Source organism: Styela clava, chromosome 9 (assembly GCF_964204865.1).
Source record: "Styela clava chromosome 9, kaStyClav1.hap1.2, whole genome shotgun sequence".
Classification (NCBI taxonomy): Eukaryota; Metazoa; Chordata; class Ascidiacea; order Stolidobranchia; family Styelidae; genus Styela; species Styela clava.
The window spans coordinates 21,033,260-21,051,892 of NC_135258.1; the positions used below are offsets into that span (position 1 = coordinate 21,033,260).

Below are 18,633 nucleotides of genomic sequence, written 5' to 3' on the forward strand. Positions count from 1 at the left end.
TGGTAATCCCCCTTACTTCGACGTGGAGTAAGTAGTAAACGTTCAATTGCTCATTCCCATGCAGAACTGTTTGAATAAGTGAGTATTTAGCGCGCGGGCTTAACAGCCTTTATGACCAAGACGACCTCCCATGTTTTTCGCCGTCGATGAAATACACAGTGAATCGTCAGCATATATATACCGTATATGGTTTGTTAATGAGGGTAATGAATGTTTCTCCGACCCTTGACCCCCAGACGGATAACTAATATTGGCTTAGTCTGTCGCAAAGTGACATAAACCTATAGTTTATAGTCACTTTGGTCTGTCGCAGTTTTTGCGGGACTTATATTTGATTATTATTATTAAACTGAAGCTCCTCGACGAGAGGCATAAGGACCCTTGAGTTATTTGATTTCCAACTAATTTTTGGAAACACAAGTGAATGCTGACAAATAACACGCAAAACCACGAAATGCCGATTTTTATGGTTAAGACCTGAGAAGCGGCGCGCTATTTTTTGTTTTGAACACCGTTCATTTTGCTATTTAAACGCCATAATACGCATGCGATGCGGACTAAAACACGTACGTGTAGGTTTTTACACATTTGCGAGTCTTACCAAAACGCTTTCGCGGCAGATCGTAACCTAAATAGTGGAATTACTGGTCGACCAAGACACCGCTGGGCAATCAATGCCGGTATCATACTTGTCAAAACACTCCATTTGGAATACAATTTGACCTAACAGAGCAACGTACAGCAACTTGTCTCTTCGGTAACCAAGCGCGGTTAAAAAAGAACGCTATTAATTTTATGCGGACCGGCGGTTGGGAACCATATAGCATACAAGATGCAAAACAGTTATATAATAAATGTCTAATCATTTCCCCCACTTCCTGGTGATGCGGGTATGTAAAATTGGAACGACACGCAGTTGGCATGTACAGCGATGCAAGAAGTCACTTCTTACGTTTCGCCCATCAAGTGTACTTCTGTAAAGCACCCATAACTTTTGCCTGCGGGTACATGTGGCGAATTTTGGGTGGGATTATCATACTTGGCGCAGGGTGTGGCTCATCGTGCTAAGCGTTTGGAATACGCTCGCCACCGCACCTCTGATTACTCTGCGTGGGTTCGAATCCCACGCAGGGATGGTTATGTGCGAGAGGATTGCTGGACTCGTCGCCGCCGTAGGGTGGTTCACGTAACCGCTGGTCGGTTACCGCTTCCGAAAACAAATAACTAATCCCATACCGACATGGAATGGTAACCGTACGAGAGGCTGTGTTTTGCCATATGGTTAAGCCGTCTTATCGGCTTTCCTCTCACTCGGATAAATCCTATCCTATCAAAGATAAGTGATGATACTTCTACAATCCTATCATGGTAGGAGAGAAAGTCGATAAGGCGACTTCAATCATACCGGTATGCAGTGGCGGCGGGTGGTCATTTTGACAACCGGGGCAAGCTACAGCGGGACCAAGTCACCCCCATCTACGGGGACAGGATGAGCGCTGTAAGTTTTCCCATCATTTTATGAGTATAAAAACCATTCCATCGGTAACAACCAATCGGCAAAAGCGACAATTTTTAACGATAAGAAAGTGTCTTTAAAACCGGTCCAAGTCAAGGGATTAATAAATATAGACATAGTTTATTTTGAAACCTCTTTCAAAAGGAAAGGCAATATTTACCCAGATAAATACAATGACCTATTAACAGAAACTTCGGGAAAGCAGAAAAAACCTAAAATAAGGTTTAAAACGTTACTATGAAGAAAGGAAAGGTAATGAAAAGATAAGGACATGCGTCGCTCACTCATAGATATATATGCTGCTAGACTTCTACTGCTTGAACATATATGCAACACGCCGCGGTTTCTTGGAAGCAAAATGCTCAATAACGCGCTGATTAAAGTCATGCATCCCAGAAATAACGTCTCTGTGAATAGATAAAACAGCCAAGGAATTTAATCTATCTTGCTTCATTGTGTTTCTGAGATACGTTTTAATACGCTTCAGCGTGCTGAATGTTCGCCCTGCGTCGGCGGAAGAAATAGGCGTCGTCAAAATGATGTCCAGAATTTGTCATCAAAGAGAACGCGGCAAGGTGTTCAGTGCGCAGACGATCGCCTATTTGATTCACCAGAATGTCACAGCATTCCTTTGCAGACAAAATCAAACGCTGCGTTGTTTGCCCGCGGCGTAAAGAAGCACTCCATGTGTCGTCGTATTTTATTGTTTCCCGGATACGAGATACAGCATCGCAGAAGTCTGAAATACACGACTGCACAGACGCTCCATCCATTAGCCTTGACTGCAATGCGCCGTATAATACATCCACGTGATAGAATATTGTGGAGAAAAAATGAAAACTCACCATCTTCTAGCAGACGCTTTAGACCTGCTGCCTCCCTCACAGAGCGTTCGTCCCAAACCGGAGAGCTCTGAATGCCATTGAAACACTCAATGAGCTCAGACATAATTTCGGACACGCCCTGCACCACGCGTGATTGGAAGTTCCAACGTGTTGGTGCACAAGCTGGGAGACGGCGGCTACATATCTGGCGAAGGAGGTCAGAGCTCTTCGGCGAAACGGAAAAAAATGAAGAAAACCCCGAAACATTTGCAAAAAATATACGGACGAGAGGGGTATCAAGACACATATTTTTAATAACGAGGTTAAATTGGTGTGCATAACAATGTAAAAAATGCGCATGAGGAAAATCTTCTTTTATATAAACTTGAACACCATGTTTCGACCCACTCATGACTGCCGCGCTGTCATAAGTTTGAGCTATCAATTTTGACTTCACGTTGTAAGGCTGTAACACTTCTTTCAGTACAGCCGATATCCCGCAAGCCGTGCGATCAACGATTGGTACAAAGCTGTGAAATCTCTCGGTAGGTTTACCATCTTTCACAAACCGAAAAATCACAGCCAGTTGGGAAACGCACGTGATGTCAGTTGTCTCGTCAGACTGAATCGAAAGGAACTGGCAATTCTCAATTTCCAGAGCCAAATGTTGTAAATAAATTTTATACATTGAGTCGAGCAAATTATTTTGGATATCCTTAGATGTCCCTTTCGAAACAGTTGCGGCATCAAGATGATCTCAATACTGTATCTAGGGATGCGGTGTATTCCACCATATCCAAAAGTACCCCTCTATTAGAAGAGCCAGCCCGTTCATCGTGCTCACGGAGGGACAGCTCGTGACAACCAATGAACTTCAAAACATCTATCAATCGACCGAGAACATGGCGGTTTTTCTCGACGTTTTGGTTGTGCCGACGAATAGAAACCGCGCGTCCTTCATCCAACTGTGCTGCAATATTAACATTTCCGAATGTTCGGTATTTTACTGCATTGTCCAGATGCTCCATAGAAGATTGATGATCCCTGGCACGCTCGGAAAGATGTTTAAGATCTCTAAAACCAAATTTACACCAACGTGAGTCACGGGCGGTAGCAAAAAGTAGGCAATAAAAACAAAAAAGTGCATTTTTGTCCTCGCTGTAACACAACCATTCGTGTTTTTTATACCAAGTTTCTGCGCAGAATGTACGCCGACGCTTTCCTCCGTCATGGGATTGTTCCAGTGAACAATTTTTTGGTTGATAAGGCCCAAGACATTGTACCTCTAATTTTTGTTCCAGCGGCAGCTGCGAAAACGGAGTGCGAAGTAGTGCATCAACCTTATTCATTATGAGGTCTAAGGCTAAGGAATGCGAAGCCGGAAAGAAGTGAGGAGCTCAAAAGGAATGTGGAAAATCGAAAGAAAATAGACTAAAGGTCTCTAACTGATTCAAATAGCGAAACAAGCGACAAAAACGAAGGCGAGGAAACTATCAACTCTTCAAGCAACCAACGAACGAGAAGGAATGCGTGAATATGTCAACACGTTGTTGTAAGAAACGTCGGCATTGTGTCGTCATAATTTCGGGGCTAGCCCCGATGATTTAGTAAAAGAAACAGAAAACAAACGCGGCGAGTGGAAGATAAAAGAGAGAATACGATATACAATGAGCAACCGAGGCAAAATCGGCGTCGCCCCGTCGACGTTCGGCGAAGGCTTTGCGAGCGAAAAATGAACCATGTCGGGAGAATATGGCTAGTGTAGACAGTCTGTGCAACCGATATTGAGGTATTTTTCATTATACCGAAAAAACTGGCCCTATTGGCGCGCCGCCACTGCCGGTATGTCAAAATACGGTTTCCAGTTCACGTAGAATATGGGAATAGTTAACCACTTGTTCGTTTCAGGTGGATGGGCTTGATAACGGAAATCGTGACCGTGTCGGTGACTTGACCAAAACCCTACAGCAATTCACATAGTTATCTCCCAGGATTAAAACAAGCACATGGCAATCAGGTGAGGTGACAAGCGTTTTCTCAACGCTTGTTACTCACATTAAGACACCTGTTTATATATTATGAATATTTCATTTTTAAGACACAATTTTATATGAAACAATATTCAATTGAGATAAGTATCAAGTTTCTGAGAAAAACAATAACAAGGCAGCTTACAGTGGGATAAGGTACAGCACAGAACATGTAGGGTAGTTCATATATGTCTTGGCAGTAAAAGAACTGTTGATAAAAGTCATGATTGCGCATAAACAGTGAATTGGGGTCAGTTAGGTTTTGGGCCAGACTTCAACTGTCACTTCCATGCTGAAACACTTGATATAAAAATATATGAAAGGATAACATAGAATCATCAGATGATAAAAATAACATTTGGAATAAGATACTACGTTCAGACAACTCAAACATCGGAGAGTGAGACTTTTCAAATAATCAACCGTCATAAAAGAAGTTTTGTGTTTGGGTCATGTAAATCAGGTAGTTTATTTCCTCATAACTCGACATGTTGACTATTTTTTTCATTGATCTGCTTCATTCTTTTTTGAACGCGTGGATCAACTAGCAGTAGTGCTCGCGCATTTCTGATCAAAGTTCGAAACTCATTTGGATCAAAAGACCAATTCCAAAATTTCATGTGATCGCCATAACGTTTATGTTTTCCTTGATCAGATGGAATGGGTTTTGGCTTTTCCCATGTAATATAATCCAGTCCACGCAGACGGGCCAAGTCACGGTAACATCTCTCATCATCACAATTGTACCTACAATAATTAATAAGCAACATAATAAACCAAACACCTTGCAAAGGTTCTGTTAGATGCATTCCATTTGAATAAACAGGTTTGTACTGACCAACCGTTCAAAGTATTTCCTACAAACTATGAGCATGAAACAATTCCACTACCTGACAAAAATCCGAGAACCTCTTATTAATGCCAATCTCACACCTCTTCACAAAGTCAAACGCGAAGAACTTAATATTTTACTGGGCTTTATCGAAAGCTGGTATGTATGAACAATTGAAATTATTTGTGAAGATAACACCAGATTTTGTTTATATACTGCGCAAAACTTGAGCTATACGACATTCGCTGAAAGGGTCAGAATTTAACAATTTATATCAAGCAAATAAAATCGTTGAGTATCTCAGACTCACAATTCAAAAGCTACAGCCCAATCAGGTAGAAACAGAAAATGAATCAGCCCAGCTCCATGCATTCCAATAAATATGTCGCTGTTGTGTGTGATCTTCAACTGTTCCACAAATGATATGTCTTTCCATTTATATTGCACAACCTACATATTTTAAAAACAATTACCGTACTATTTCCAATCCTAAAATAAATTGCCCTCGTACTCCTAAATTTTGCATTTTTTAACAAACTGACGCTTGGATACTAGGTTTAAGATTTTTATTTTAACAGCATATTAATTTTTTTAGTTGTGACTCTTGTGAGATCCTTTTGCTTTCCTTTACAATTATTAATAAGCTATATAATTTTCAACATTTTGGTAATGTAAAGTATACTCAACACAATTTAATTGAACAGTAGGATTCCAAATATCTACCTTTATTTCAAAATCTGGGAATTCCTTCATAACTTCGATCAATTCATCCTGATTCTTAATTTTGCGAAAAACATGTTCATCTTCTGGTTTACCTCGTTCCAACAAAGTAACTCGAATTTTAGTTGAATTTTCTGTTGCAATGTCATTTTGTGTCACTCCCATTCTATGCAGAAAATGTTCGGAAAAAGCTCGGAACATAGATGAACCAACACAACCATTTGGCTAAATTGATAAAGAAATTGTCATGACAGTTAGCAAGCAAAATTAGCTTATATTGATGACGGTGTTATATGGAATATGTACAATATCAATATGCAACTTGGTGCTCCACATGTATTCAGAAGTTAATGCAATTCTTGTGAAATGTAGCGAAACCAAGCTGCAGGTATTTCTTATCGTACTGTTATATCTGATAACATAGTTTATGATTTCCAATTGTATAATGTCTTACTATATATGTGTTGTAATACAAGCCACCTCTCATTCTCGGTAAAAGAGGAAACATTGCGTCTTTCAAGCAAACTCTCTTCCCTTTCCAGTCTTGAAGTTTAATGATAGGATGATCAGTGAATGCATTCCAAGCAGCAGTGGCAATGTCAAAATATCCTAAAGAAGACTTTGTATATAAAAATGAATAAGTTGAGGAAAAACATAATTTACATTGTGGGAAAAATATCATTTAGGTAAATTACAGAAAAAAATCATAGGGCTTCAAATAAACATCTTACAACTCAATATTATTATATATATTCAAGATATACACGGTGAAACAAGACTAAAAATGTAAGAAAGCTCATAGCGAATCATTAGCCCATGCAACTCTTTATTTAGTACTCTTTCAATTTATATTTATATTAAAGGCCCTGGGCCTTGGTTTAAGCAAACTTGTATAATAAGAATATGTCATGTTATTTGCTGCATAAACGCAATTTTGCACATAAACATTTTGCACACTTAGGCATAGGTACACAATCAATAAAACACGAAACAACTTGTTTTTGCATCACCTTAGCTTCTTACAACATTAAATAAAAACATTGAAAAAATATAAACAACAATAAAAATACATGTAATTCTTTATTAATTCGATGTATTAAATACAAGACCATATTAATTGGTGATTTGATTTCCTTAAAATAATATATTTAAATTTCTGGCTAGCAAGAAGCTTTAATATATTGCAAATATGCAATTCTAAGTGCTGATGACTGTCACTTGAACTTATAAAAACTAATTGTGTGCTCTCTACTCAATTTTCAATGTACACTCGGGAATACGAAAAAACTTTTGGCCCAACTTCACTTAATTAAATTCAGTGAAGACAACTTACCGTATCCCACATAACGATTTGTATATCGGTGTCAAACCATGAATTGTTGACATGCTGAGATAAATAGAGATTGAAAAAATCACAAAAATGATGATAAAGGTTGATTCCGCTGTCCAATTTCATCAATACTGTAGGTTTTTCTATTATGACATCACAATTGGACCCATGATCATCATGCAATGGTCGGAAACTGAGATTAGTATAGTTCTGTAATTCGGAATACCTATGAAATAATAATACTATATTTAACACTTATGTTATTAATGACGAGGGATGTGTGTGTATCTGTCTACCTGTATTTATTATTATTTTTGATTCCTTAATATTTAGGTACTTTACAATGTTATTACAATTCAATTTCAAATATTATTAAGCGTTTCACAACATTAGGTCGATTATTTGGATTTTGAGCAAACTGGTTTTACACTGATACTATTATTTAAGACGTTCTGATTAATTGGATTCTAATTGTAACAATACAATACATAAGAAAATTTTGGTATGTTTGACAGCACATTGGCTGAGCATAATAAAATAAGCCAATTAGTATTATAGGCTATTCAGTTTATTATTCACATATTTTTACATGCATCAAATACAACAACATTAGAGCTTATTTCACCAACATTTTCATCCAACATGATTATAAATAAGTAGTTTGGAGTGTCATGGATGCAAATACACAATATTTGGTATTCCCGTAGTGTGTGTGGATAGGGTTAGGCCATAATTATATTCGGGGACTGCCTGTGTTAGCCAAGTGAATATACCCCCTGGCGATAGGTTTCAGTCCCTTCACACAACTTGATGTAAAATAGGCAAACAAAATTAGTTACCTCCATATTGGTACACACACATCTGAAGCGTCCAGTATTTGATATGATATAAGATATATTTTTCATATACCAGGAACATCAATCTAAACTGGTTCAACATATAATAATAGAGCTCTATCTTGCATCCACAAATCTTACCATGATTGCAATGGATAAGCATGCTGCCCTTGTTTATTGAGTAATTCCGAGTCCAATGTACAATGTCCACCTATCATTCCTTTCTCAAATATATCAGATTTAAATCTGTCATTTTCAGGTTTATGCTTTCTAAAATCAAGATATAGATTTTTCGCTTTGCAGTATCTCATGTGTCTGAGAAAAAAATAAACGTTTTTTCATTTTAGAACATCTACATTTCCTGTAATATGATCAAAATTCAAAACTGTTAATTTTTTTTCACATATTTCATAAAATCATATAATGTCACTGACTATCTCTTCTCACATAGAAATTTTTCACTAAGAAAGTAGGCAATGCCATGGTTTTCATTATACAAATGAATTCACTCATCACAATTGGACTGTTATTAAGTCTGTCAAATTGAATGATTAACTAGAAGATTTATTTATTTGAACTACAACAAATCATAGTTTGCAAATATTTTTACATAACAGTGTTTTTCAAATCAATAATAAGTCGGGAAACAATTATAAAAAATCACAAGTTTTTCAATAAGTCTAAAAATGGTATTATTTCTAATCAGTCCGCATAGAATCATTCACCGGATAATCAGTAAACACACTATCAAACAAATAACTAAATAAATATGAAATGGGTGATCTTTCAGAAATAACAAGATGCATTATAGTTACCTCGAACATGTAAGAGAAGAATCATCGGTATCTTTAGGTAGACAGATTGCAATATCTTTCAATTCTTGCTGTATATTTGTTACAAACCCAAAATCAGCCTGGAAGTCGTAAAAAAATATTTCAGTTCATGTATTTGATATATAGTATATTTCTACATTATATATCATCAGTATTTTGTAAGTATATCATCATTTTTCCCATACATATTAATTTTAGGAAATTAGGCAATAAATTATGGTAGTCACATTATGGCTCAAGTATCGTCAAACGATACTGTGACCTATGTTGACTAATGGCAAATCATTCACACGATTTGTCGGTATTCTGCGTGAAACACAATTTCCTAATATACGCTAGAGCAAGTGATCTGATCGAGATCTGCGTTCAAAAATAACAGCCAATAAATGGTATTACACTGATTGACTGCAGATGCCAAAAGCATTCGCATTCATTACGCGACAATCAGCAACATTCGGTCACAACTCACAAGTCACTCGCGGGTTGGGCACCCTTGATGTAGAGTTTTATATATTTTATTTTCGTAAATCTATGTGAACAAAACAGGAAGCTTTTAGACGTCAGTAAAACATGAAAATACATTCTACATTACTGCTATATATGGGCTACGGTTTGTTAACAACATCCTTTATAGCAGGAAAATTATTTTAATATCAGATTGATAAGTAAAGGTAGTTGGAAATTGTCAGTTAACAGGCTTTAGCAAACAGTCATGTATTCTTTTTCGGGGGTTTCAAATCAATGCTATTATTGTTCATATCAGTAATTGGTAAAAAAAAAAGATTTTGGACAAAAGACAATAATAATTTTAGACTGTGAATAATAGAAAATTATACAATCACCAGATGTTGTATGGATAATATTTCCAAGCAACGAATAAATAAATCATCAGAATTTGAATATCTGAAGATTCTGGACAGAGGACAATAACTTTAGACTCCATATACATGAACATAAATAACATTACAGTATTGAATGACTGATTCATACTTACTCTAAACCAAAAATCATTCTTCACTTGTTGTGAACCACAACCTTTCGGTTCTTCCTTTGAATAGGATTGTTTTCTGTCACAATTGTCTTCATACCCCCAACATTGATTTGTTTTGTCATCAACAAGATCCTATAAAAATACATTGTAAATGGTGAAATCCATTACCATAATAAAGCATATACAACTGACAACAAGCTGAGTATATTGTCCTATACAGATATATTCCCATAAATCAAATTTGTCTGTAAAAACAATCAAAACGTTTGACATATTTCGCTTGTAATATAATATCACTTTAGTATATATGATATCACAACTTTAGTGACCAAACCCAGTTTGAATATAAGTTAACCCACTAGTTATATATTGCTAAGAGTATTATCATAAAATATATCTTAGGCAACCAGAAAAATATGTTATGCAAATACACGCCTAAATCAATCCACTCCAAAATTATTTCATGAACAAACAATATGAAGTACCTGTTATCAGGCAGACAAATCACAAATATTTACTAATCAATTGCATATTGTATACACAGAAATTCTTGAGAGCCCGCTGTGTACTATACAACCAACAACACAAGTATTTTAAAAAAAGGTTAATATATTAATTATCTATCTTAGAGTTATTCAAAATCATATATACTCGGGGCATTCTTATTGGGTATTGCATAATAAATACCTTATATGGGCATCGACTATCCTGGACACATGACTTTGCGACTTCTTTATGATGACCAAACACAAATGGTAGATGATTTCTTGGAAGATTCAAATCCCAGAAAAACTTTTCTGCACTCAATGAAGATGAAGCCAAAATCAAAACAAGGAACACGGTATGCAAAAGCATTGGATTGCAGTTTGAAATCTAGAGTATCTAGTTTTACGAAAACACCTGATGAATAAATGGAGTAAGTCAAGTCATGTCAACACAATGTAGAGCCACAGTTATCAAAAAACATAAATAAACAACAATGACCAACAGTGTCATGTTGTTTGGCCTTAAAAAAGAATTCACAAATTTAACAATCATTTCAAAATTTATTTACTTAATAAATAGGTCTGAAAATAGGTGGGTGGCAAATACTAATTGAGAGTGCACTCACTATAAATAATAAATAAACTAATAAGGAGGAATATAGAACATAATTAACAAAATACAAATTCCTAACACAAATTTTTCAGTGATATTTTAACAGTTCATAGTTAGAATAAACAGGAAAATATAAATGCTTTTATTTCATGATAAGTCAATAATAAATTTTTGTTCTCGAAAAATGAGGAAAATGCTAATTGCAAGTAGTTCACTATAATACTACATCATGAAAAGAAGATGTTACAAAGCAATAAGTGTTGGAATGAACCAGAGGAATGACTGCGTGTGACGGTGGAGATTTGTTCAATAGTAACAAGTACTCACTATTAAAGCAAAAAGCATTTGTATAGGGTAAACTGTCCACTATCAATCAAATGCAATGAGAAAGTGACAAAGTAGAATATATATATATAACATGACAGTGATTAATAAAGACATTTCCTAACTAACTTTATTCATTCAAAGGTAAAGCAGAATACGGCAATTACAATATATATTGCATAATAAATTACAGGCGCACTAAAGTTTTACACCAGTCGAATTTACGAACATTGTTTATTCTGAATTCAACAGAGCACCAAATGTATGCTGCATAGGTCCATAAAAAGTTAATTTCCTAAGTTTTGCAAAACATAAGAATTAAACATTAGTATTGGCGTATTTGAGATGCAATTATTTACATATTATTGTTGGAAATACTGGCTTGAAAATTAAAGGAAGGCAGTATAATACAAACAGTGGAATTGATGTTAGTTTCCTTCAGTTATTTACCATATTTACATTGCAGTTTATTTAATTTGGGTTTGCAGAATATTGATACCAATATACAATGCTATAAGGTGAAACTGAAGATGAAAACAAAACTGTTTTAGCAGGAAAATGTTTAGAATACAGAATGAAATGAAATTCAGATTATGGGAATGACGAGAAAATTTATTTCTATATCCAATAAAAAAATCACATCTATTTTATAAAAAGCTGCAAATATCAAGTTTTGTTAAAGATCATGGGAATCAACTTCATTACTATCAGACTGGTGTAATGATTTACTACGTACTTCCCTACGCAGTAAGATTTGTGCTAAAGCAAAGAAGAATGAACTTATAAGATAAAATCCAGGATAAACCAAAGTTAACGCTTGGCGAGATCCCATATTATCTTTAAGTTTAGGAACACCAAGTAATACCAGACCAGCAATATTATTTATAACAAAAAAGAAAGTTGCCAAACAAGTTGATCTTACTTCGGTTGGTAGAAGCTCAACCAAAACTGCAAATATAATCCCAAACCACATTTCTGCAAATAAATATGCAGCAATGAGAGAGAAAAAACAAAAAGGAGGGGTAAGATACAGTACACCAAACGCGAGAGGGGAAGCTAGAGCCTGACTAATGGCAAGTACCCACATTCGGGTATGAACACCATGTTTCACCACGATTAAATCAGAAATGAGTCCACCAGAAGCTATTCCTATAGAACCCCCAACAATGGACGATATTGTCATCCATAATCCAAGTTTAGTAGTTGGGTAATATTCACTAAAATATAATTGGGCATTATATGCAAAACAATAACTTGCAGAATGACGAATACAAGCTGCAATAAGTAGTACCATAAGAGAAGGCTTGGTAGCATATAACTTGATCGCCGTTGTAACTTTTGAAAATAAAAGAAAAACCTTATTTGGTTTTTTCTTTAAACTTCCTTTTATTTCTTCTTTTTGCAATTCTTGCTTCTCATCAGTCACAGTGATATTTTTTCGAGTAGGTTCTTTCAAACTTAGCAAAATCAAAAATGCCAGGAAAAAGCCTGGTATTCCTGCAATATAATAAGCCCATCTCCAACCTTGGTCATTTATATTAGCTTCCGTTACTATATTTCCTACAGCAAATGCACAACCGAAACCAAAATAGATTCCCCAGTTGAAGACACTCATTCCAAGACCCCTTGAGGTTTTTCCAAAAATATCAGCGATTATACTTGCACTCAGTGGGGAAAACCCGGCTTCTGCTGCACCAAATCCAATCCTAAGCACAGCTAATTGCCAATATTGAGTTGAGAATCCAGTTACCAAAGTCATCAGAGAACAGACCAGAACACAGATAAAAAGTATTCTGACTCTGTTATAACTATCACCAAGTACACCAAGAATAATGCCCATGATCGTGAAGATTGCAACAAAAAATGGCCCTGCTAAGAGTTGATATTCAACACCATCACCTTTATAATCCCATTTACACACAAAACTTCCGTTAAGTGTTACATTAGAACATTGTTCTTCAGGAAAATTATCATCAGAAGAGCTTTTGCACATTTCATGAACTTCATTATGTGTTTCCTCATTAGGCATGCATCCTTGGTCACCAAAATGAATATCCTGGGCCATTGGTTTTGAAGTAACACCAAGTAAAAAATGACCCAACTCTCCGACTGCATAGCAAAGCATCAATGCAAGACTGCAATACCACGTGTAAAAAAATTCTCCACGAAATTTATGAGGCATTTTTAGTTTGAAGTTAAATAAAGCACACAGTGGACCTGCACATAAAATACAATAAACATACTCTGTGAAAGTTTAAATAAAAACATGGAAGACAAAAAAAAAGATATCTTAAAGGTAAAAGAAATTGATTACACAAAGGCAGCTTTGGAATAAAGTCAAAAATTGGCATATAAGGCAAGGTTCTAGGTAAAATTAATTAGGCCCTGAATGACAAACTGAATTATGAACTTAATTTTGGTTCAATTGAAGCTTTTATGAGCACAGTCACAGTAATTAAAATTTTATGAATGTAACCAAATCATATACAAGATCAAGTATTTCAGTAAATTATTATACCATATATTTACCCATAAGTAGACAATTTAAACATATTAATATAAGTACCGTAACACTGAATCTACACATGAACAAAAAAATGTATATCAAATTGTATAGGATATGCATTGCTAGTCGCAGAATATGTAATTGAAAATATTAGTATTAAAAAAATTTCAACATGATATAAAAACAATATACTGATACAATGAATGGCAATAATTCAATATAACAAACAGTAGAAACTTCAACTTTTAGATTCTAAAATCAGACACGAAGCTTGTTATGTATTAGCAAATACTCAAGTTAATTAAGCAATATAAAATTTGAATTATGCAAAATACAACACATACTAGTTACAATATAATATATAATATATTAACATCAATTTTGATGCTCTCTTCGAAGCAAGAGCTGAGAAATAAAAAACAACAAAGAACTTATAAGATAAAACCCTGGATAAACCAGCGTTAAAGCTTCCCGAGAACCCATATTATTTTTGAGATCAGGCACACTGAGCAAAACAAGGCTGGCAACATTGCTGACAACAAAAAAGAAAGTTGCCAAACATGTTGACCTTATGTGAGTAGGTAACAATTCAACAAGAACTGCAAATAGAATCCCAAACCACATTTCTGCAAATAAATAAGCTCCAATAAGCGAAAAAAAGCAAAAAGGTGGATCAAGGTAAAGAACACCAAATGCGAATGGTGAAGCAATTAACTGACTTGTTGCCAATACCCACATGCGAGTATTGGCCCCATATTTTGATACAACCAAATCAGATATGAAACCACCCAAAGCAATTCCTACTGTTCCTCCGATGATGGGTGACAATGTCATCCACAAGCCAAGATTAGTTTGGGGATAAAATTCTGTGAAATACAATTGAGCATTATATGCAAAACAAAAGCTTGCAGAATGACGAACACATGCAGCTACAAGTAGTAGTAAAAATGATGGCATAGTGATATATACTTTGATCACATTCAGAATCTTTTTGATACCTGAATCAGATTCCAGAGACTGGTCTCCCATGGATTCTGATAAGATGGGTTCATATTCTTCATTTGTATAGTTTATATTTACATTTTTTCTATTCGGCTCTCGCAATGATATTAAAATTACTAATGATATGAAAAAACCAGGTATTCCCGATATATAGTAAGCCCATCTCCATCCTTGATTGTTTATATTTGCTTTTGTTACCAAATTACCCACTGCAAATGCAGAACCAAATCCAAAATAAATTCCCCAATTGTAGATACTCATTCCTAGACCTCGTGAAGCCTTTCCAAAAATATCAGCAATTATACTTGCACTCAATGGAGAAAATCCTGCCTCAGCAGCACCAAATACCAATCTTAGTACAGCCAATTGCCAATATTCCTTTGCAAAGCCTGTCATCAGAGTCATTGTAGAACAAATAAGGACACATATGAAGAGTATTCGGATTCTGTTGTATCTGTCACCAAGAACACCTAATACAATGCCCATGATAGTGAAGATCGCAACAAAAATTGGACCAGCTAGAAGTTGATAATCTACACCATCGCCTTTGTAATCCCAGATGCAAACTTGTGTTCCGTTAACCGTGGCATTACTGCAAAGTATCTCATTTCCCTGCATATTGCTGCAAAGGCCCGAAGATTTGGAGTTGTTGGCGGGCATGCATCCCATCTCACCAAAATGTATCTCCTCTGCCATTGGTTTGGAGATAACACCCAATAAATAATGGCTTAGTTCACCAATGGCATAAGAAAACATCAGAACAAGAGTAGGGTGGTGTAGCCAGTCTGCGGACGATTTCATTCAAACCGCTATAAAACAAAAACCAATATTTCTAACCCGTTAATCTTTTCACCGTAGGTGCTTTGGCATTTATTCTACACGCTGAACTTCGAATTAACTTTCTACGACCAGGGGTTAAAGCTATACAAACCACCAAAGTACGACACTCTGAAGACGTATTTGCGACCGAACGACCAGTGTGCGACCACGAATTTCAAGCCTTGAACATCGTTTCTGCTGCGTCGAGACTAGGGCATACGCAGCCATGCGTGAAAAAATGGGCTTCTAATTGCATTTCTGACCGTCATATATTTTAAGAACACGATTATTTCAAACAATATTCTTCAAATTATAAACAAACACCGCATCACAGCAATTAAACAGACAAAAACACGGTGGTGGCAAATTAGTTGATAAAGATATTATTGACGTATTGGAAATGCGCACCCCCCTACTCCCCCTCCTTTGAAGGTAGAGACGCGAAACTTTAAAGATGGTTAAAAGAAACACAACTCTACCCACTTGCCAAGTTTCATCTCTTTATCTCTTATATTTGTATGGATTTTCAACCTTTTTTGAAGGAACAATGGGTAGTTGGCGACATGGTAAAATGGTCCGTTTTTTTTCTTCGGTCAGGTTTTCGGTCGTAACTTTTTTATTTGTGGCCGCATTTTAGTGTAATTTCGTAGAGCTACGAGGGATAAGTGGATGATAACGTGTGAGAAATATCGGCGCGGTTCGTTAATTTTTTCGGCATTAATTCAATCGATGAAGGTGATGGTCGCAGATAGGTCATGGCCGCAAAGTGGGTAAGCCACCCTACAGTACCATGTGTAAGATGACTCCCCATGAAACAAAAGGGCCATTATGCTACCTCTGTATAAGATAAATAGGTAATAAATTACTACAAAAAGGGGATAAAAGACATCAGCTCACATTCTGACATTAAAAAAGTTAATCACAGTAACATGTAACTTTTTCACAATTGTTTTTGATAGAGTTGTATTGAAACATTTTATTTTGGGCTCATATTATATAACAGCATATTGAAAAAATTCATCCTGACTTTTTGTGTGACGAGACTCGAAAAAAATATACTCAAGACACATTTTACTGTTCCTAATATATTCAATAGTTGTTTTTCTCAAATGAACCCACACTTGCCTTGACTTCAATTTTCTCAAATTTTTAAAACAAGCTAACAAATCATCAACGATTCTTGAGAATATCACCACCTCTGAAATTGAGATGGTTATCATTTATCAACTCGTTCACAACTGGTAAAGCAGAGGGCCATACATTCCAGTTTACTTGATTAATTCATAATTATAAGTATCTTTAGTCCAACATTATGCAAACTTTTTACACATTTACGACCCTGGGACTTCTTCTCAGGAACATAATAGTTGCCAAAGTGGTACTAGTCTGCTAGTGTACAAATCATATCCGAGAAAAGTTGAGGTACTGACCAAAGTCCAAAAGATCCCATTATTTATACCACCTACTGTACTAATAAGTATGCATTCTACCTGATTCTGTGCTTGAAAGAAAAAGAGGAGCGAGTGAACCACACATGATTAATTCACCAATTTTAATTACGGCATCGCGTGCCTGTATACCTCATCATATCCAAATAAATTCACCTTCACGAATCTCACTATCACGTCCATAAACGTCGTATTAGCACTCAAACATCTGGCCTTGCCCACGCTTACTTAACTGCCGAGTTACACTATTTGCATCCATGTGCGTTAGCGCCAGAGTTTATTTACACCCAATGATATAGATATTGCATCGCATAAAATGTAAGCCGGCTCTAGTCTTTTTTTGTGCCTAATAAATTTCAATTTTTAGTTTTAGTCATGCTCGCCATGCTTCTCATTGCAAAAAAATATGAATCCCACGTTTACCTCTGTTGAGAAAATTTTCCCGAAACCGCAATTTCTGGCGCCCAATGAGATTCTACTATAATTCGATTAATGGAAGGGTTCGGTTAATAATCCGGCAAATAAGGGGCCTTTTGGGGCCCAACCTTGTTTTCAGACATAAGTTTTTTTCATTTGTGATTATTCATCTTGTGATTATTCATCATTTCTACATGGGTGTGGAGAATTTTTTTTTATGGCTTGATATTTGTATTAGTGTATTTCGTCAAATCTAATGGCGCACAACCTGAACCATAACCTTGTACACATACTATATTCAGGTTGTGTGCCATCTTGGTGCACATACTACGGGGGCATCAAATGTACTAGGCAATAAAATCAATAACTTTTAGGTATTTGTTGAAAAAATTCGTACCGAAAATATTTTCTGACGACCCAGCTTTGGGTCCCGACCCCCAGATAGGGAAACACTGTTGAAACATAAGCGTAAAATAAGAAGTACTATTTCAAAATACCCGCTATTGTTGCAATTAACAATACAAGCCTGCTAATGCAGTCGGCAGTGGTTCAAGTGGATTGCGCACTTTTAGTTTATGACAGGGTCCCCTTTTTAGAAACCCTGTCATAAACTAAAAGAGGCGACCATGCTTCTCTTGTCTGTTTTCATGCTGTCCCTCGAATTCAGCTACAACAAAAAATTCACGAAAACGGGTTTCAGATTTTATGATTTCATTAATATTCTGGACAATGAATGATATACGGGTGGTAAAATGCCAAGTTATTTCAACAACATGATCGTGTTTTACAAATTACAATCAATATTCTGTATGTAACTTTGTTTGTCAGAGCCCCAAGAGATCTAACTACAAATATCAAAAAAGTGAGGCCAAAAAAGTTACACTACAACATAGTCAAATGTGCTGTATATACGATAGATAACAGGTTTACCAAATAGCATTACATGAAATGGTAAAATGAAGATCTATTCAGCATTATCTATTTAGGACTTGGTGGTATGCATCTGTTGATGATTTTATGTGTTTGTTTCGGAAGTTTAATGACAGAATCAATTGTGGTTGTTGGCGATGTTTCAAAAAAAGGTTGAATGGAAAAAAGTTTTCACAA

General features: G+C 35.9%; 3 protein-coding genes across 4 annotated transcripts; all 3 read right to left on the reverse strand.

Annotated features, from left to right (window-relative positions):
* Positions 1 to 4,347: 4,347 nt before the first annotated feature.
* On the reverse strand, positions 4,348 to 10,903 carry LOC120338843 (EGF domain-specific O-linked N-acetylglucosamine transferase-like). Of its 2 annotated transcripts, none has more exons than XM_039406813.2 (9): positions 10,600 to 10,903; positions 9,916 to 10,044; positions 8,904 to 9,001; positions 8,230 to 8,358; positions 7,256 to 7,478; positions 6,377 to 6,541; positions 5,926 to 6,147; positions 5,513 to 5,652; positions 4,348 to 5,117 (listed from the first exon to the last, which is right to left on the reverse strand). In XM_039406813.2, the coding sequence occupies exons 1-9, from the start codon at positions 10,765 to 10,767 to the stop codon at positions 4,847 to 4,849; spliced, it is 1,545 nt and encodes a 514-aa protein (XP_039262747.1). In that variant the 5' UTR covers positions 10,768 to 10,903; the 3' UTR covers positions 4,348 to 4,846. The 2 variants fall into 2 exon arrangements, with proteins under 2 accessions (XP_039262747.1, XP_039262746.1); XM_039406812.2 differs by having other exon boundaries at positions 8,230 to 8,403.
* Positions 10,813 to 13,530, reverse strand: LOC120338844 (putative 4-methylmuconolactone transporter). The gene has a single exon (XM_078115914.1). It carries the CDS (start codon positions 13,514 to 13,516, stop codon positions 12,011 to 12,013), a length of 1,506 nt encoding a protein of 501 aa, XP_077972040.1. The 5' UTR covers positions 13,517 to 13,530; the 3' UTR covers positions 10,813 to 12,010.
* Positions 13,531 to 13,551: 21 nt separating this feature from the next.
* On the reverse strand, positions 13,552 to 16,388 carry LOC120338845 (protein spinster-like). The gene has a single exon (XM_039406816.2). It carries the CDS (start codon positions 15,641 to 15,643, stop codon positions 14,216 to 14,218), a length of 1,428 nt encoding a protein of 475 aa, XP_039262750.2. The 5' UTR covers positions 15,644 to 16,388; the 3' UTR covers positions 13,552 to 14,215.
* Positions 16,389 to 18,633: the final 2,245 nt, after the last annotated feature.

What these genes read in the sequence shown, in the direction of transcription:
- LOC120338843 (XM_039406812.2), bottom strand. Translation starts at nt 10,767, where the DNA reads ATGCTTTTGCATACCGTGTTCCTTGTTTTGATTTTGGCTTCATCTTCA. An exon ending in AGAATGATTTTTGGTTTAGA is followed by an intron (nt 9,002 to 9,915) that starts GTAAGTATGAAT and finishes TACGACTTCCAG; the next exon opens with GCTGATTTTGGGTTTGTAAC. An exon ending in TGGGCTGTAGCTTTTGAATT is followed by an intron (nt 5,118 to 5,512) that starts GTGAGTCTGAGA and finishes TAATTATTGTAG; the next exon opens with GTACAATTGTGATGATGAGA.
- LOC120338844 (XM_078115914.1), bottom strand. Translation starts at nt 13,516, where the DNA reads ATGCCTCATAAATTTCGTGGAGAATTTTTTTACACGTGGTATTGCAGT.
- LOC120338845 (XM_039406816.2), bottom strand. Translation starts at nt 15,643, where the DNA reads ATGAAATCGTCCGCAGACTGGCTACACCACCCTACTCTTGTTCTGATG.